Source organism: Botrytis cinerea, chromosome 8 (assembly GCF_000143535.2).
Source record: "Botrytis cinerea B05.10 chromosome 8, complete sequence".
Classification (NCBI taxonomy): domain Eukaryota; kingdom Fungi; phylum Ascomycota; class Leotiomycetes; order Helotiales; family Sclerotiniaceae; genus Botrytis; species Botrytis cinerea.
In genome coordinates this window covers 1,065,241-1,084,799 of record NC_037317.1, presented here as the reverse complement: position 1 = coordinate 1,084,799, position 19,559 = coordinate 1,065,241, and the positions used below count along the sequence as shown (strand labels likewise).

General features: G+C 44.1%; 5 protein-coding genes across 6 annotated transcripts; 3 read left to right on the top strand and 2 right to left on the bottom strand.

The window, feature by feature from the left end:
- The first annotated feature begins 59 nt into the window (after positions 1-59).
- On the top strand, positions 60-2,372 carry BCIN_08g02890 (hypothetical protein). The gene has a single exon (XM_024694538.1). It carries the CDS (start codon positions 183-185, stop codon positions 1,992-1,994), a length of 1,812 nt encoding a protein of 603 aa, XP_024550328.1. The 5' UTR covers positions 60-182; the 3' UTR covers positions 1,995-2,372.
- A 7,049-nt stretch (positions 2,373-9,421) lies between these two features.
- BCIN_08g02880 (hypothetical protein) lies at positions 9,422-12,600 on the top strand. The gene has a single exon (XM_024694537.1). The coding sequence runs from the start codon at positions 10,647-10,649 to the stop codon at positions 11,595-11,597; it is 951 nt and encodes a 316-aa protein (XP_024550327.1). The 5' UTR covers positions 9,422-10,646; the 3' UTR covers positions 11,598-12,600.
- Positions 12,601-13,407: 807 nt separating this feature from the next.
- On the bottom strand, positions 13,408-15,608 carry BCIN_08g02870 (hypothetical protein). Its single transcript, XM_001551954.2, has 3 exons — positions 14,882-15,608; positions 14,419-14,672; positions 13,408-14,362 (listed from the first exon to the last, which is right to left on the bottom strand). The coding sequence occupies exons 1-3, from the start codon at positions 15,136-15,138 to the stop codon at positions 13,608-13,610; spliced, it is 1,266 nt and encodes a 421-aa protein (XP_001552004.2). The 5' UTR covers positions 15,139-15,608; the 3' UTR covers positions 13,408-13,607.
- A 188-nt stretch (positions 15,609-15,796) lies between these two features.
- On the bottom strand, positions 15,797-17,710 carry BCIN_08g02860 (hypothetical protein). The gene has a single exon (XM_001551953.2). It carries the CDS (start codon positions 17,600-17,602, stop codon positions 16,028-16,030), a length of 1,575 nt encoding a protein of 524 aa, XP_001552003.1. The 5' UTR covers positions 17,603-17,710; the 3' UTR covers positions 15,797-16,027.
- Positions 17,711-17,921: 211 nt separating this feature from the next.
- On the top strand, positions 17,922-19,534 carry BCIN_08g02850 (hypothetical protein). Of its 2 annotated transcripts, none has more exons than XM_024694535.1 (2): positions 17,922-18,659; positions 18,738-19,534. In XM_024694535.1, exons 1-2 carry the CDS (start codon positions 18,020-18,022, stop codon positions 19,193-19,195), a joined length of 1,098 nt encoding a protein of 365 aa, XP_024550326.1. In that variant the 5' UTR covers positions 17,922-18,019; the 3' UTR covers positions 19,196-19,534. The 2 variants fall into 2 exon arrangements, with proteins under 2 accessions (XP_024550326.1, XP_024550325.1); XM_024694536.1 differs by having other exon boundaries at positions 18,714-19,534.
- The last annotated feature ends 25 nt before the right edge of the window (positions 19,535-19,559 follow it).

The window sequence follows — 19,559 nt, the reverse complement described above, 5'->3', positions numbered from 1 at the left end:
TGGGTCGGCGATAAGTTAGCTTCCGCGTTCCGTTGCATTAATCCCTGTATATCAAAATTGATAAGACGAAGCGCGAGGGCAAATATTCAGATACATACCTAGGTACTGACAAAGTACTGAAGGAGAGAGGTATATTAGATTTTCCCCTACGGTTTCTCTTCTAGAAAACTTCATAGTACGCCATGCCCAAACGCCGAAGGTCAAGTACATCTCAGAATGACTTACCAATAACGAAGAAACATTGCCTCCCACCAAATGAACGCGACCACATCTCTCATCTTTCCTCCGAACTCCTCATCCGCATCCTTCATCATTTACCAATTGAGACTCTTTTATCCTGTCACTCCGTTTCTCAACACTTCTATACTCTTACTCACGATTCGCAACTATGGAAATCGTTATATTATTCTCGATTTGTGTTACCGCGCGCATTGCGCATTCCGGGTATCAAGAATAGAGAGAAAGTGAACAAAGAAAGAGTCGTAGGAGAACCGAGGGAAGAAGGTAGTAGAAACAAATCTGGGAGTGAAGAAAGGTTTCGGTTTAGTTCGAGAAGGAGTAGATGGTTGGATGAGGAAGGGTTGAGAAGTAGAGGTGATGGGAGAGAAACTAATTGGAAGAGGCAGTATAAACTGAGGCATAATTGGGCGAGGGGTGCATGTGAGGTTAAGGAGATTGAAATTGCGGAGAGAGGAAATGTGCCGAATATATTGGTGAGGTTGGCAGGAGGAGTGGTAGTTACGGTTGGTGAGCTGGAGGGTTTGAAGGCCTGGGGTCTTAAAGAGAGGGAATTGATTACGACATGTGGATTGGACGAGGGAATACCTACTTGTTTAGCCGTCGATGATCAATATGGGGAGAAAGGAAGACTAGGGATTGTGGTGGGATTTGAAGATGGAGGTTGGGGAACATGGGTACTCGATGTGGAAAATAAGATGTTTGTGAAAAAATACAGGCATCCACCGAGCAGTAACGGGATGTTAAGTGCTATAGCTTACGCACATCCATACGTGCTGAGCATCACGGAAAGGCAGCTCCTTTCGTTTTACACGCTTAGTCCTGTCGGGTCGATACAAGAGTCTGGAGACGATGACAAGAGCATTAGTATAGAGGAGAATGTGGATAGATCAATCAGTCCATATCTCTTGACATCTCTCAAATCACATTCTTCATGGCCACCATTGTCTCTATCCATCCGTCTCACGCCATCCACTATCATCGCCTCAATAGTGTACACTCTTCCGACCTACCTAAGCGGTCACACCATCTCAATTCAGGAACTTCACTTCACTCTTTCCTCACTTGAACTCCCAACCCTAACAAACTCCCGCCTGACCTCCTCCTTCCCGCCGGGCTTTCAACCCTTAACTTCCTCTACCCCACGCCCTTCTCTTCCCCGTCCAACATCTCTTTCTTACGCACACCCTTATATCCTGGCCACACATCCCGATAATACACTTTCTCTCTACCTCTGCACTAGTACACACACCTCGCTTACTCTTTCCCCTCCCCAAAAATTATTTGGTCATACAAGCTCAATTAGTTTCGCAAGTATTACTAGTAGGGGTAAGGCTGTAAGTGTTAGTGAAAGAGGAGGTGAATTAAGGGTTTGGGAATTGGAACCGGGCATCTTTAGAAAGGGAGAGGGCTCAAGGGTGGAAAGGAGCGTGAGGGTTGGCGAGGGGAAAGAAAGGGTAAGTGGCGATGAGGGTCGAGAAGGGGAAGGGAGAAACATGAATGATACCGAGAAGAGGAAAATGAGAGAAGATCTGGAAAAGAAAATCTGGGTTGGTTTTGATGAGGAAATGGTCATAGTGCTGAAATCGAGCGAGGAAGATTCAGGTTGTGAGTGCGAGAGCAACGAAGAGGAAGCGAGTGGGCAATTGCTCAAAAATGCGCATGGTGAGAATGGATTGGTCGCGAGAGAAGTTAATAGAGATGGGATGGGGAATGGGTGTATACAACAGCGGCTGGTTATATATGATTTTACATAATGTTGTACATATATACAAGGACGTGAAGGATCTGGAGTGGAAATGTGGAAGACATGCTACTCATTAATATACGTAGATGTGCCCCTTCTATATATCTCCATCTATGGGAAGAGGGAAAGCGTCATTTTTCTTCCATCTACACCTCTTGAGATTTGAATATGTTGAGACAAGGCTCTCGCAAGGTAACTCTGCTTATTTGGTAGACATTAGGCAATACTTGGCAGGCATTAAAACTGAGGCTTCTCAAGGTTCCCAACTAAAGGTTACGCAGATAGAAGTCTATCTTCTATATTCTTGTCAAGTGGAACAGGCAATACTACTTCTATTTGATCATCATGAACGCGTACGGTTGCTAAATGTACACCTATTTTGGATCCAGAGAGTATGACTAGTTTTATATTATATATACATGTGGATAGATGTCGTCATCGAATACTCGTAGTCGCCCCGTGTCTCAGATGTACTGTAGCCTAGTAGGCTACCATGAGTAATACCGGGAGGTTATACGTGAAATACTTGGAAGGGTTAGACTAGGCTCTTGCTTCGCAAGGCTGAGAGTTTAATACATTAGAGAATTGTATTACTGGAAATGTAAATGGAAATGGAAAGTTAAAATTAAAATGGGCAAGGATCTGAAGCGAGAAGTAATATTCTTTCTTTGAGATAGGAGAGAGAAAGACAAAGAAAAATGACGGGTAACAATGAATGAGAAAGAACAGTCTTTGTTTCGTGCTTTTTATAGGAGATATTGACATTACATATTCTTCTTTTCTTATTCTCGTCACCTTGAATGGTATTGTATTTTTTTGAAATTGAGTTTCTTCTCTGAGTGTGGTGTTGAGAATCTGGCTAAGTGCAATGTTTGGTATTCTTGCGCTCACTCTCTGGCAGAAGGAGGGGGCGGCATACAGGAACGATTCATATGATCTTTCTGGACGAAACATTAACATAGGCCATCCTCGCACTCTCGAAGTTTCCTGAGTATCACTGAACCCAAAATTTGAACAAGGGGGAAGCCTAACTGAATCTATCGGTTTACCGTATTCTGTCGCTAAATCCACTACATCTTCATATGACCTTCGATCTAAATGCAGATTTCTTTCCAGAAAGTCTTTTGGATATTTATCCATATTGTTTCATAAATTTAGCTAAATTATTCAACAATGAGAGACGGAATACACACTTTGTTAAGTGGAAGAATGAACAGCTCCCCTCTCACGAAATCTCAACATTCTCAGAACAACTCCTCAACAACACCTCGCTCGAAGGTATATATTTCCCTTCCAGTAACCCCATTTATTCTTCCTCTTCATTCCTTAAAACACACACACACACACACAAACAGACAAACAAACATCTCAAAAATGTGCAAATCCATCCAAACCGTTTCCAGCTGCAGCCACCCCAGCTACTGGGTCGACAGATGCAACCACGCTCGTCGCTTCAACATCCAACCCACCACTTGTCCCTACTACCATCGGGATACTGTTCGCAAGAACAATGTCTGCGGCGGATGCAAGGAGAATGAGAAGAAGTCGAAGAGATAGGAGATTGAGAGGTTAGAGAGAGAGCATGAAGGACGGAGATATAAATACAATGGTAATTTCTTCCATCTTTCTTTTGTTGTAATTGCGCAATTTTCTCCCGGGGAATCCGACACAGGTGGAATTTCGAGAAGAAGAAAAAAAACGAACGAGGACGAAGATGCAAATACAATGGTAATTTCTTCCATCTTTCTTTTGTCGTAGTAAGTAGACTTGCGATTTCTTGCTCTAGGAGGTAGGTAGGTAAGTGTTTTGAATTAAATGATATTTTTTCTTATATTCTGTGCAGTTTTGACAGGCTTTTTTTGGTGACTTGATTTTATTATGATATATAAATATAAAATAGAATTCTCAGAATAGGTCATGATTGGAACTTCGAAATTACATGTATTGTATATTGTCTATCTGTTCCCCGTCATCTCGCTTTTCAATGATATATTCTGAACCTACATATGTACTATAGACTTGATATCGAGCTCTCACTTCAAATTGCGAGGGTGGATATGATTCTATGGACCAGTGTAAGAAGCCACATTTGTAGTTGGGACTTTGAATCCGAAGTTGGTATATTTGTGTATGCATATATATTTAGACTTCTAATGATATATACATATACCGCATACCTGCCTATCTGGATTGAAAATACCCATCTAGTATCTAGCATACCGAAATTCCAATCCGACGAAAGGTCCGTTCGATCTCACTCCATAGCAAGAACCCATAACTACACACACACACACGCACACATATACAGAGCCAACTAAGCTCACTCACAAACCCATCTCAATCCCATCATATAGAGTAAGTAGATAGAAAATCTTGTAGCCATCTAGACAACAGGAAGAAGAGAAATCACAATCTACTATCCCGTCATACTACAAACTACAAGTGCAGTGGCATCTATGTATCTATCTGTCGACAAAACCTGCTCTCTAGATGCCGTCCCGAGAAATTTCGAACGAGCTCGCGTCTTGCGTCGTCTTGGTTGTTTCTATACTCGGTAGTAGGTAGGTGAATGGGAATCCCATCAATCAATTGTTCGAATTCTATTCGATTCCATTCTCTTATGACTCAAGACTCGAAACTTCAAGTACGTTCCACCTGCCAAGAAAGTAAGGAGGAGAAGAAGAAGAAGAAGAAGAAGTAGAAGGGGAAAATAAGAAAGAAAAGGAAGAAAGAAACAAAGAGAAAGAGAAGAAAGAAAAACACTAATTAACTAACTAACTAAATAACTAATCGATTGATTAATTAATCAATGAACCAACATCTTGACCGCTCCTCTCTCTTCTCTCCTCACCAGATTCAAGAAGAAAACAATCCACCACCCCCCCCCTCTCCCCTCAAAAAAAAAAAAAAAAAAAAAAAAAAAAAGACCAACAAACTAACAAACCGAGATCTATTAATCAATAGCTCAATCAAAAAGCAAATAAAAATAAATAAATAAATAAAAACAAAAATCACACATCCACTTTTCCCATTCCCATTTTCCCATTCCTTCCAACTTTTCCCTATCTCCCTCCCTTATTCATCTATCTATCTATCTATCTATCTATCTATGAAAACCAGTGAAGACAAGCCATCCCTGTAGAATTTTTCTTTATCAATTGTCATCATTGTCTTTTTCTTTTTTGGGGGGGGGGGGGGGGGGGGAAGGGGGGGGAGGATTAGAAAATTTACCCCTCTATGCGATTAGAAAATTACCCCTCTATTGTTCTTATCGATAAGGGTGGCTGGCTGGGCTGGCTGGGCTGGTTTGGGATTGGGATTGGGATTGGGTTGATTGGCGTTTGCGGCGGGGGATTGGGGATGGGAATTATGAGGGGTTTGATTTTCTGTGATGGAGAGAAGGGAGATTTTTGGTTTGGATGTTGGTTTAGATGATGGATGTTTCTCTAGGGTAATTGAAGGGTAAATGGCATATTTAATTGTCTTGTATGTGTGTATGTTTTGGAGATAGATGAGGAGGGTAGATACCATCCCATCCGTATGCTCTTGGATGGGGTGTTTGATGCTTGAGGGTACGTGTGATCTTTGTTGGTTGGGTTTGTGATTGTATGGGGGGATGCGGATGGGGGATGGGTGTTCAGCTTGGTATGTGTGGTATAGTATGATCTATTATGATACGATTACGAGTTTACGAGGCGAGTTGCGAAACTGGGAAGGCTTGGGATGGGATGGGATGAGATGGGAGGGTCGAAGATGTGGGAATTGATGTTGAAGATGTTGAGTATGTGGTTACATAGGGGATCACTAGATTCAGATGGAAGGATCATAGATGCGCAGGGTTGCAGAAGGCGATGGGAAGAAATAGGATCGGATGGCGATATAATCTTCCAGTATGTAGACAGATAGCGAGATGGCTCGGATGGTACCTATGCAAAGCTGATATATGTATGCATGCCATGTATACTGGATCTACTGGACGTGCATGGGAGGGAAGAGATGTCGTGTTTATGCTTCTGGTTCTGTGCAGGTTGCAGCGGGCGGAACTCAGAATGGATGGAGGAAGTGGGATGTGCGTGCCACGGACTGAATGGGGAATGCATGCATGGAGATGCTTTTGTGATGGTTTGGGTTGTGTTTGGTGTTTGGGTGTTTCATTTAGAGGCTTTGAGAGGTGCATGTTTCAGTGCTTTTCGGATGCGTTCGGGGTTGGGCAAGAGGGGTTGGGGATACGGGATGGGGGGACGGGAACACGACAGTGAGGGAGGAGAGGATTGGAGAGACTTGGGGAGATGGGAGAGATTGCGAAGATCAGGGAGGCGAGCGAGAGAGTTTGGCTGGAGAGGTGCTTGTAGAATGGGTGAGGTGATGACTTCGCATCATATGATCGGGGCGAGAGAATGGGATGGTGGGGTGGTGAGACAAGATGGGATCGCAATCTTTGCATGTGATGATAGGGATGCTGGTCTCTGCGCTTCTCTGCGCCATTAGCAAGAATAGAATCTTGATTCATGAATTGAAGAGAGATAATTGGAGGTGCAGATGACCTTGTTATTGGTGAAGAAGGGGGGGGGATGGAGATTTAACCCTTGCATGGCAGATTCAAAAGGGACGGATGATCATTTCATGAGAACCTTCTTCCCTCAACTCATGATTCGTACCTACCTAGTCTCGAGTACGTCTATCTATAGTCAAGCTTGTCCAAATCCCTCTAGACTCTCGAACAGAGTGAATGTGAAGAGCACGCCGGAAAAGGGGGTGTGTAGATAAAAGATTCGTGCTACATCCAAACTGCATGTACGAGGCGAAGAGTACAGCACTCTCCACCTCCGAGCACAGAAGCGCGCATTTCTCGCCAATAAAGAGAAGCGATGCTACTCAAGCACGGTGGAAAGTACTGTGTTGTACACCAGAATTCATTAAGTTCCTGTAGGAGAGTGGGGTCCACCACGACGATTTGGAGATGGGACATGGCATTAGAGAGATGCCAATTGCGAAAGTCCAGTTGTTTACAGAGGCCTCTTCTGTGCATCATTGGGCTTTCGGATATCGAGAGAAGGAGGGTTAGGTAGATGTAGGGAGATGTAGGTTAGATGGCTAGTAGGAGATGATTGGGAATGGGGTGGAAACACGTGTACGAACGATGGTCAAAGGATGAACTCACTAGCTGGCTCGGGTGCTTGGAAAGTGCTGTAAGGTTGAAACACGTTGAAGAAAGGAAATTGAGGGAGGCTTGTGGGAGGAGGAGGCAATTTGTCAGAACTCAATTGCGAATTGGGCTGAGGATGATGTGGAGTATGGTTGTAACGAAACTGGAGATGATTATGCTTGTTGAGTTGTGAAGGGAAAGGCAAGGCAAGGCAAGGCAAGGCAAGGAAAGGGAGGCGAAGGAAAGCATCGGAACGCAACGCAACGGAAGGCAAGACGAGGCAAGGCAAGACCAAACATATATCTATCATAGTTCTAGAACAGGATAAAGCCAATTGAGGCGAAGTACGATAGAGTGGAGGGGAGGGGAGTAGCAAAGAGGCCATTGGCGACCGTGAGGAGAGATAGACGAGACACATTCAAAATTGCATGAAAGGAATCACGACTTTTGACACGCCGATTCCAAATGATGTTGGTCGGGGGTGGATGGGATGGATGGGATAGATGTCTTGGACCAATTGAGTGAGAGAATAAGCCGATGATGGTGCCAAATGGATACGGATACGAATGATAAGAATGAATTGGACGATGATTGAGACGATTGATGCCAATTGATGCCAATTGATATCAATTGAGTTGTTATGTACGAGATGTGAGCAGTGTGAGTTCTTCATGAAGAGTGAATGAAGTGAGGCCGCATGTACGATGTGATAGCGTAGATAGAGAGAGTATCAGCTTTCCCCACATGCGTCTTCATCCAGCATCCAGCATCCAGCATCCAGCATCCAGCATCCAGCATCCAGCATCCAGCATCCACGGCATCTTCACCATGATTATGTTGGCCATTTCCATTTCCATTTCCATTTCCACTTATGCAATCATGGTGAAGAGGCAGCGGGAGAGAGAATCATTCACGTCCCAGTGCATAAATTTATCCGCGGCCGCCGCTTCAATCCATCGGTCGTCTGGAGTCTGCAACACTCCCTTCCCTCTCAACCTCTCTGGCGACCCAAGAAGATGGATTTCCAATAATCGATTTTCCGATGCGCGTGCATTTTCCTTAGCGTGTCCAGATGGCAGCCTGACCTCGCGACTAAGCCTCATGGGGTATAATGTGTCACATCGCCAGCCCGTCAGGGAGCCAATGAATGCATTATCCCACCAAGCTAAACCCAACCATGGACTTCTTCCAAGTTCCCTCCAGGTGAGTCACATCTTCTGTTACACCTCTTCCTTCACTTCTCTCGCCTCGTTCATTCGACCAACCCATCCATCCATCCATCCATCCATACGGACCAACCACAAGTTTCAATCGTCTTTTTTGCAACCCAACTCATCTGAACGACTAGACTTTGGAATCCATGAAGGGGAGGAAAAAAGAGGGCTCGATGCTCCATGGACGGCCGAAGCAATAAGATACCGGTGGATGGATCATCTCCTGGAGTCTAATAAGAGATTGACCTGTCAATTGATTGATCTGTATCCATTGCAATGAGACAACGGAGTGGTGAGTATCAGTGCGAGTGCGTGTGAGTATGAGAGTATCATGGTGGTGAGTGTGAGTACAGTAATTGCATTGCATCTTTTATCTTGTTCCCCCCTTCCAAATAGTTCTCACCGACCCAACGCAAAGAGTTTATTTTGATTTTGCCTTTGCCTCTGCCCTTCAACATATCTCGCTGACGAATTGTTGGACCATTATATCCTTATACCATTATCCCACCGTCTCAACACATGATTGGCCAATTGATGAATGTCCGTCTCCTCCTGGTAACGTCTCCCTGGGCAGCGCACGAGAAAAAGGCAGGCCGCAGACAGGTATGTCTCTATCTCGCCATCTGCCACTCTGGCTCTCTTACTTTTTCCGTACATGTACTTCTTCTTCCTCTTCCACGCTCCCCTTCCCGGTCCTGCCCGCCTCCTTCACTAGTACGAGCACACGCACACACAGCTACCTACGGACTAAGGACCTGCCATCGCTCCAAACAAAAACACTGAATCCCCGGTAGGCCAAAAAAGAAAAAAGAAAAGAAAGAAAAAGAAGAATCGGGCAATGCAAACAAAGATCAAGACCCAGGGGAGCCAATGAGGATTGTTCACACCGGCCGAAAGAAACATTCACGTCTAACCGCTGCCTGGCCTGACCAGACCTGACCAGACCAGACCAAGAAGCAAATTCGCTCTAAAACAGCATTCACATTCATTCACACTGACCTAGGTACCTCCTTTTGGGGGTCATTGGCCATCATTTTATTATTATATTATCTCTCGTCTCTGTCCCCGCCGCTACCAGAGTTTTATTTATTTATTTATTCATTTCTATTTCTATTTCCATTTCCCTTTGCATTTGCGTTGCCACTAGTAAGAATAAGAATAATAATCATTATTATTATTATTATATTATTATTATTATTATTGCCATCATCATTGGCATTGTCATCATCACCACCACCGTCTTTATCAAGCAGCATAAAACTTGATAATCATCACACCCGAGAACTAGGATAACACCCTACCCTCCATACCTCTAACACAGTGCCGTCTTCCAATTGCGCTTATTAGTGCATGACCAGTTGAATTGATCACCTCGTGGCAGCCTACGAACCGTCCGCTGCGTATTTGGGAATGACTGACTGGTTAGAGTCATCCGCCTCCATCCAGCTGCGTACACACTCCGTCCACACTACACACACACTTATACCTCCTCTCACACCTCACTCCTCACTCCTTTTCCATTGAAAAAGAAGGGCCACACTAGATCATACCTTACTCATTATATCTATTTATTGTTCACCCATCTCGCTCTCGCACATGCAATTCGTTTCCCCCTTCGTTCGTTGCTTGCTTCTTGTTGTTTAACATCTCGTCGTCAAGCATCCATCTTAGAGTCTTCTCCTTTGCGTATTTGATTCACAATTGATTGCATTCCTCTCTGCATTCACCAACAACAATAACGCAATACCCCGCCATCCCTCAATTGAAATCCCATCTGCAATAAGCACGAGGGCGATCACGCTTCTGCATTGGATTGGGAGCCAAACACAAAGAACTTTCCAGCCTAATCCTCAGCTGACCAACACCACGCAACACTTACTTCTACACAGCCTTCTTGACAACGTCTCCCATATATCTGTCTCAGTCCCCGAACTTTCCCTCCAGTCCAGAAATCATTTCCACGGATTTAAGAAGCGGGATATCCGATTCCCATTTGCTTGCTAGACCCAGAGTGGCGCGGGGCAACGAACAAACGATTATGGATGACAAAACATTCACCTCGATCCGGCAACCTTCTACTACCTTCGATTTCAGACACTCACCAATTACTACAAAACCATTCATCCATTCATCCACCTCTACCCCTAAACACTCAACCCAATCCATCAATCCAATTGTTGCAGCATCTTCTCGCCCCATGAATATGGAACGTAAGAATAAGCTTGACATCGCCAATACGCTTATGTCACCTCCAGAGCCACTTCCTCTCGATAACTTTACACATTCGTGCCTGCCATTCACAATGGATTCAAAGATGCGAAAATTACATTCAATCGTCGGTGCGACGTTTCCCATATCGCCACCTGTGTCTCCAGAGACCAAGGCTAGGTCACCAGAAGAGCCCGCTGGTTCACAAGCAATTACCGATCCAATTCTCTATCCACTTTCCGACAATCAAAACGCATCTGCCACTCAATCATCCCTCTTCGCAGACAATGATGATCCTCTCGTTGCACACCGTGTAGTCGATGGGCATGTTGCAGCCAGGAAAGCTAGCATGTTCCGAGAAGCCTCCCCGCCACGCCGTGATGAGTACGAGCTCGCTCTCGAATTTAAATCACAAGTTGTTAAGATCATGTCAAAAGATCCGGCTCTTTGGTTACGAAGGGAGATGGTTTATCTGAGGAGAGATCGAGAGTTACAATCTGGTGCACGACGATGGACAAATATTGCTCCTGCGGTGGGAAGAAGCACAAGAGTTCTAGGCAACACTGCTACAAGAGTCACAAAGACAGTACGCCCTCCTCGCCCTACCCAGACACCCCGAGGTGTACGCACAGTATCCTCGACAACTCCTGGTCCTGACGTCAAGCGAGTTGCTCGAGAAGATAAGGATTTTGAGAACCTTCCAGATTACTGTCCACCAATTACCAGCCTTCCTAACAAACCTAATTCATTAAAAGTGGATTGGAAGGGAGCTCCAATTGATCTCCGCAGCGACCCAAACGTCCATCTTCTCCATCCCGACGAGGTCTCTCTTGCAGCCAATCTTCGTCTTGATTGTGCAACTTATCTCACATCCAAACGTCGAATCTTTATGAAACGAATTGAAGCATTGAGAGTCGGAAAGGAGTTCCGAAAGACAGATGCTCAACAGGCATGCAAGATTGATGTCAATAAGGCTAGCAAACTTTGGCAAGCATTTGACAAGGTTGGCTGGCTCAATCCATCATGGGTCAAGAAGTATGCCTAGAGCGATGACTCTTGTCGGCTGATCAAATTTCGCCACTCAACACTACCACCTACCACTATGATTCTACTGGCATTCATACCAGTATACGAGCCACGATTACGACCTTTGCCTGCCTTTTTCCTTCATGAATTATTTATCGTTTTTAACTGCATTGCGACGGTTGTTCGCTTACACTGGGACTCAACTTTTCTTGACATCACAGTTTACAAGCATATGGTACTCGGTACATCTGTTTTCTTTCTATTTTCCGCCTGGTGCATATCATATCATACACACATATCAACATCATATTATCTTTGCATCGGGCTGCTTTGATACCCAAGAGAGCCTGCCCAGCTCCTCTCTCACGACATTTTTTGTTTCGTTTCTTTTGTTATTTATGGCAGGGGAATATTATATTCCAGCGTGTCTCATTTCTTGCTCATTCTTCTGTGACTTTAAAGTCTGGATACATACATCTTCAACACTATGGAGGATTTCTCCTTTTTTTTTTTCTTCTTCAATTTTTAGATAGGATGGATTAGTTTGTTTCATGGAATATGATTGACCACCTGGATGGTGGGAATATCATTGGGCGTTTTTATTGATATATGAGTGGTATCAACTCTACTCATTGACTATGAATGGTCTGGTTGTGGGGTATGGCATGGCATGGATGGATGGGGCTCGTTTGGGGATTGGTTGGTTGCATTGGGTATGGGGTGGGCGGATTTTTTCCACGTGCGTACAGATTGGATTGGTTTGGAAGGTTTGTGAAGGAGAGAAACACAACAATGAATGCACAGTGTAGTTTGGCATGGCATGTCATTAGATTGAATAGTTATGGCCTTTGAGAACTCGAGAATTTATCTTGTATGAGATTGAATGGATGGATGAATCAATGAAAGTTGAGGATGGATACATACAGATATAGAGTGTCACAGTGCGTAATTAGTGCGTTGTGGGTTGGAAAGTTAGATAGTCTCTCTTTCATGAGAACTTTGGAATCGATACATTTTAAGCATTTTTGATGATTGTGTGAGTTTGTTTGATGTATGTTTTTATCACTCTGTGAACTTTGATCGAGTGGATGGATCATGTGTAGGGGATTATGTATTGATGATTGATGTGCTGATGTTGTATTGTATTATATTTTATGATGGGCCAATAGTAAGTTGTAAATACATCTCATGTAGGGTTATGTATGTGTAGTAGGTATGTGTTATATACAAATAGATATATTATCATCTCATCCCATCCCATCCCGTAAATCTACCCCGCTAATCTATTCATACAGTCCAGTCTACCGGTACACAATCTACGCAATCGATACAGAATACAGAAATAAGCAGTCGGCTAGCGGGCTAGCCGATAATCCTTTCTTTCTTTCTTTCTTTCTTTCGTTCGTTCTCCCCCCCCTTTTCGTATGCATGCATGCAAGCGAGATTTTGATGTTGATGTTGCTAGGTTGTTTGGTTGTTAGGTTACTATTGCTATTATGAGAATACTGCTGTCTATCTATCTATCTATCTAATACCGATTGATGCTGATGTTACTGATGTTACTGCTAATGCTAATGCTCATGCTCATGCTCTGAGCTGAGCTGAGGATACTTTGGGTTTTGGTTTGGGGTTTGGGTTTTGTTGTGTTGTGTTGGATGTGGTGGATGTATTGGATGTAGAGTGTATAGTGTGTATGTTAAATTATGTATATGTATGTGTACGTGTTCTCTTACATGTCATGGAATCACATATGATAGACACGCAGGCACTATAGTCTCAAAGTCAGACGAGATGCTCGTTTGTCAGAGTCAACGATGCTCTCATTATCATGACATATATAGCCCATCACATTTTCGAATTGTACAATACCAAAATTATTCAGAGAAATTCTGATTCTTATATGATTGTGAATTTATGCTTTCTGTTCATAGCATCATTATATCTCATCTCATCTTATTCTATCCCACTTCTTCTCCCAAGAACATCCTTTCATTAAATATTAACCCAGATTCCAGATTCCCACGCACAATTAAGCCATTCCCTGTCCAGAATTAAGCAGGCCCTCTCTCCTCGCTTCATTAATAGCCTTTAACTTTGCTGTTCCTACGCCCGCAACACCAGCCTGTTGATCCTTGCCCAGCCAGGGTTTGACCGCATCTCCCATCATACTTCCCGAGAGGAAATAGACGAACAATCCGAGGATAATCAACACAAATGCGATTGGATACAGATAGTAGATGGTATATCCGAAAACATTGATACCGATAACCACACCCCAGAAATTGGCCGTGAGAAGCGAAATATCAAAGAAGGCCGCAGATGCCATTCGCAGGATGATAGGAGCGAGGGTATAGAAGAGCGTAAGAGCGAGTGTATATCCAACAATATAGCCTCCTACTTGGCCGTCCCAGACGGCGGTTTGGAAAGAGTGACGATCAAAGATGGCAGCCGTAATACCGTTGATGATGATACCGAAGAGACCAAGCATGCCTAAAACTTCGTACATAGGACGTTTGGAAACGAACCACTCTTCAAAAACGTTCGAGAGGCCATAGAGGGTAGCTCCAGCTAATGCAAAAAGATCGCCCTTCAACATGGTAGGTGGATTGCCTCCATTGGAACCAGTGATGTGATCAGATGCAAGGAGAATACCCATACCACCGCAGCAAACGAGAATAGAAATGACTTGAAGCCACTTGTATCGAACACCGAGGAAAATGAACGAGACGATTACAACGCAAACAATGGACCAAAAGTTAATAAGTTGAGCGCTGAGGACATTGGCTGTAGGATGTTAGTAACTTTACACTATGCATAGTTGAGGAACTAGGAATACATACTCCATCGATAAGCCAACACAGTGAAGTAATTTCCCTCAACATCCATGAAAGACAAGATGACGTACTTCCAGCCATCTACCCAGAGAAGCTTCAAGTAATCTCTCCATCCATACTTGTAGATGGTGTAAGTCGTGTAGATAGCGCACAACACGACGTAGTTGAAGAGAGTCTGGAAAGCTGGAATCGAGGTTCCCTTATTCGCAAGGAGTGTAGTGAATGTATTGGTAGCCGTGATACAAAGGGAAAGAATTTGTCTGTGAAATGGATAGATTAGAATTGAAATAATGTGCTAAAACTGATTGGCATAAGGTAAAGCGTAAGATGTCCTTTTCAGGGCAATGGTGTTAGTTGTCTCATGGCTTGGTCTCCCAAGCTCTGAAGTAGCAAATACTTTAAAGTTGCAAAACATCATATGGACTCGTCGCCATCTTATGCCAAAACAGCGAAAGGGGAAACAACTTACCCAAGGACTAAAATAATCCAAAAGTCTCTTGTAAGCAAATAAGCCCACCACTTTTGATTTTTGGTCTCTAAGTTTTCAATGGCGTGTTCTAAAACCTCTCCATCGACTTGGTTTCCCGCAGCTCTATCGCTGGCCATGCCAAAGCTTCCACTGCCCTGAGCACCATCGCTGGATTTTGTATGTCTGTCCCCTTCCAAAGCATCGACATTGGTCTCTACCCCAGCAACTTTCACATCATTTCCCATCTTGGAACTCATATTGTCTTTCCCGACCCTTTCTATGTCGAATTCCAATTGATCCTGGCCCTCGTCTTGATATTCAGAATTGACGTCCGAGTCTGAGTCTGAATGAAAGGTGTCTTCTAAGAGTCCGACTCTCGATTGTAGATCCACGATTAGTGCTGAAAAGGGTTTGCAGTACTTAGTTTGACGAAAGGTGGTCGTTTGGGTGGTAATGACGTTGATCGAAGGAGGGGTACTAGTTATAATCGGCTTATCGTATCGTCGATTCTCCCAAGGTGCAAATTAATTAATAAGTCTTTCTACTCCTCCACCGTTGTAAATTGTGAGCGCAAAGACTTCAAGTCGCTCACTATGGCAATTATCTTATCTGGTTCATTGACCGATATCGTACATGGGAGAAATTCAGTAAAGAGCGAAAGGAAAAGAAGAGAATCAGTGATGGGAATTCAGAATCCTTTAACTTTTTTGATAAGCTTCCATTTATCAAATAGTGGGGCATGAGGTGCATAGTGGATCCATTTGACAAGCAGAGTTCGTCAAAAGAAAGTTTGTGATTGGATCAATGTCTGCAATAACCAGGATATCGTCCGAAGCTAAGGGCGGGATAATGTGAGCCTAGACTGGGGTCGGACAACCCCGATGAAGAAAATGAAGAGTTTTTTGATAATAAAATTGGATTAGTGGATTGGATAAGTTTGTGAACACACTGAGAAAGTGGCAGGAAAACGTGGACGGTGAAGAATGTCTGACACATGGGAATTGAGAAGTACGTGGGATATCTAGTCTCCAAAAATATAATATGTACGCCACTTTTTACAGCTCCACAAACGCCATCAAGCCATGTCTCGTCTCATTCGTGATATACACCTGGGTTTTGGAGACGTGTGCATGTGCAGTATCTCACTCAACCCAAGAACTCCTTCAGTGGCCCGCCGACATGTTCTACATCCAATAGGAATGTATCGTGTCCAAATTGGCTCACGTCTTCTCCAAGCTCAACATGACTTACTTTGGTATTCCCTGCCTTTCTCAGAGTATCAGCGATCTCTCTTTGCTGCCATGCAGGGAACAAGATATCGCTAGAAATACCCATAACTAGAGTAGGGTGATCCTTCATGGCTTTCATCCCGGATACCAAATCCGCGGGGGGCCCTGAAGATGGCTCAATGGGTGTATTGATGTCTGTTGTCCCATTTGCTTCTGGTTGTTCCTGGTATGGGCTATCTGGAAGAGTGAGGCTGCATGCTGCATCTCCAAGAGAAGATACAGATTCTGACCCAGTTTCCTTACGAGCTAAATGCTCTGCCCTTCGTGACGAAGCCGCCAGTTGATTTGTCGCTCCGAGGTCAAAGAGATCCATAGCTTTGCTAACGTATAGTAGACTATTGGGATCGTACTCCAAGCAAAATTTCTCGCCTGCATGATCTAGATAAGTCTCGATAAGGAAGTCTGGACACAAGGCAGGCTGCTTGCTTGGATCGGCTCTTCGACGACCGAATCTTAACTCCCATTCAGGCCCCGAACGGTATGTTACAGTTGCAATTTCACGCGCAAGTTTCATACCTGCGTGGGGGGGAATATGATCGTAGTAAAATCCTCGATTCCAATTCTTGTCCATCATCAACACTTGCCGTTGAGTATGGCGCATTGCAATGCTGTAAGGATGGCTTCGCGCACAACCAGAAATACTGGCCACTCGACCAACTCGTTCAGGAAACAGAACCCCAGCAGCCAATGATTGCATGCCACCCATACTCGAACCAACGCTCGCATATAGTTTGGTGACTCCTAGTCCATCAAGTAATCGAAACTGTGCCCGCACCATGTCCTCCATGGTAAGAATTGGGAATCTCGTCGCATATCGCTTTCCGTCTGCTGGGTCGATTGTCGACGGTCCTGTCGAACCATAACATCCTCCAATAACATTCGTGCATATGATATGATATTTGTTCGTATCAAGGCTTTTGTCCGGACCTATAAACTTTTCCCACCACCCTGGCTTAGGATTCGCTTCTGTTGAATGTGCATGTGAAGATGCAGACAATCCAGTGTGCAGTAAAATGACATTCGACTTGTCTGCGTTCATTTCACCCCATGATTCATAAGCAATGTCGAATTCTCGCAAAACTCCCCCCCAATCGAGTAACAAAGGATCGTCGCAGTGAAATTTAAGTGTTACTCCGCTAGTATAGGATGGTTCTGGGCCACTTGAAAGGGATCGAGCTTCTAAGGTCGCAGACTTGGTTTCGAGAGCATCTAGACAAGGGAATGCCATTGCCGGATTGGAAGCTTCGGCCAATGACGCTTGAGCAGCATTCCGTGAACTAGATCCATGGTAGAATCTTGAGATGGTTTGTGAGGATGATTGGAGAGGGGCAATAGCTTGAAAGGCCAATTGTCTTGTCCAAGGTCTTGGAACAGCTTTCGTGCTCCTCGCACTTGTTCTCGCAGTTGCGATAAGGCTCCTGGCAGTGCTCATATTTGATGGTTTGTAGATTAAAAAGAAATCATTATCTTACTGATGTTTGAGAAATCAACTTACATTTTAGAATTAATATACAGTTTTGTTTTGTCAGCGATTTCGGTCAAAATAAAAGCAGCCACTATTGGCTTACAATGCAGCTTCTAGATAGGATTGTTATTTCTTTCAGCCAATTGCGTGCTAGAACGTGACATTTAGCTGGCACGTAGAAGGCTGAAGCCTTGCTACTTTTCCCCATGCCAAATATTCTGCAGCCTTGCGCTAATGCTTGGACCCCTCAGGTGGGTACGTCATGGAGGCAAACTGCGGCACAACTGAATTGGCATAATGACAACCTGCTACCTTCATACCCAATTTACCTACAAAAACATGCTTCAATTCGGGAAAGATTTTTACAATACCATTTCCAACATAATGTCAGGAACAGACCAGAACAGAGAATCAGAGCTACCCCTCAACATGCAATTTTATGACTCCGAACGATATCAGCCATCTTTAGAGGATGTGCTCACTGTTAAAAACACCCTCTTCACTCTACGCCCAGAATCCCCGCTACCTCTAGAGCTCATCGATGCCATAATAGATTTATCAGAATATTGGCCTCATACAACAACCAAAGGATTTTTCTTTCCAGGTCAGGAAGAGGGTGATCAGAATGTCAACATCATTAGACGAGAAGTCACCATCAGAGCCGGGGGCCCAACAGAGAATAAGTTCCTTTTACGGACCCTTCCCATCGGCTGTCCCCCATCTCAAGGAAACAACAATAATCCATCTGGTCAAATACATTCAGAAGATCAATGGAAGTTTTCTAGACAGATACCCAAGCCTTTGCCAAAAGATCGAGAAATTCCACAAGATGCCACAGAGGAAGTCCTCAATAAGTGGACGGAGACATCACAAATTCGTGGGGAGTTCCCCTGCAAGAAAATCGTGTTTCATATCAGAAGTCATGATCAGGGGTGGGGAGGTGACCGTGCAGATAAAGGGACATACAGAGGATCTTACACGTGGTTTGACGTTGGTCTGGAAAGAACATATGCCACGAGAAGAGGTAATTCAACATGTTTCTTCAAGGCTCATATCAACAACACATCTAATTATAAAGATCTAACAAATATCAAACCACCAGAACACATCCCTGAAAGCCCCTCTTTCCGGCTCTCCAACTCTAACCCCGACACACAAGAATCGACGAATGAGATTAGATGCAGTACACAAACCATCTCCCCTGATGTTGAAAACAACCCAAGCTATGATCGTGAAAACGACGCAAATCCGGTCACAAAATACCCGCACATGTTTATACATACACTTAACCCCGATAACAAGATCCTTCAGAAAAACAAAACCGCAACAAGGGTTTTTGAAGATCATAAGATAACATGGAGATTCAATGATGATGTACATCCAGAAAGTCCCGAAGCAGACGAACTAGAAGCACAAGGTAGAGGACGAGAAACCGGTAATGGCGAATTCATTCGCAACCTGAAAATCGGTGATGTGGTAACGCTTTGGGCGAAGGCGAGGTTTCCAGGTTGGGCTAATACCGTGGAGGATGTGGGTATGGATGTTTATTATGCGGTTTAAGTCTGTGTTCTATCTATCTACGTGATGATCCAGTCATTCAGGAATCATCATGGAGAGATTCAGAATCGCTTGGAGTAACTCACACCCGCTGTTGCCGAGGTGTTGTTGAAGATAAACCCGAGAAAGGTGGTGAGCCATTGCCGGAGGTTAGTGTGAATATTTGCATGAGGAAGGAAGCTCGTCGAGGAGTATATTGTTCGTGCGACTTTGAAAATTGATGAGCAGCGGGCTGCTTACCTATGATGAGATGATAAGATAGGGGTCAAATTGATATGGGGGAAGGGGGGGGGGGGGGGGGGTGGTTACTTAGCTTAATGATACCATGATACCAACCACACAAAGAAATTCACATTGTTTCAAACTT

Excerpts from the sequence above, each read along its gene's own strand:
- BCIN_08g02850 (XM_024694536.1), top strand. The coding sequence starts at position 18,020 with ATGTCAGGAACAGACCAGAACAGAGAATCAGAGCTACCCCTCAACATG. Across the intron at positions 18,660-18,713 it reads AACATATGCCACGAGAAGAG|ATCTAACAAATATCAAACCA; the intron begins GTAATTCAACAT and ends CTAATTATAAAG.
- BCIN_08g02890 (XM_024694538.1), top strand. The coding sequence starts at position 183 with ATGCCCAAACGCCGAAGGTCAAGTACATCTCAGAATGACTTACCAATA.
- BCIN_08g02860 (XM_001551953.2), bottom strand. The coding sequence starts at position 17,602 with ATGAGCACTGCCAGGAGCCTTATCGCAACTGCGAGAACAAGTGCGAGG.
- BCIN_08g02870 (XM_001551954.2), bottom strand. The coding sequence starts at position 15,138 with ATGAGTTCCAAGATGGGAAATGATGTGAAAGTTGCTGGGGTAGAGACC. Across the intron at positions 14,673-14,881 it reads TGGATTATTTTAGTCCTTGG|ACAAATTCTTTCCCTTTGTA; the intron begins GTAAGTTGTTTC and ends TCCATTTCACAG. Across the intron at positions 14,363-14,418 it reads TGTGTTGGCTTATCGATGGA|CCAATGTCCTCAGCGCTCAA; the intron begins GTATGTATTCCT and ends AACATCCTACAG.
- BCIN_08g02880 (XM_024694537.1), top strand. The coding sequence starts at position 10,647 with ATGGATTCAAAGATGCGAAAATTACATTCAATCGTCGGTGCGACGTTT.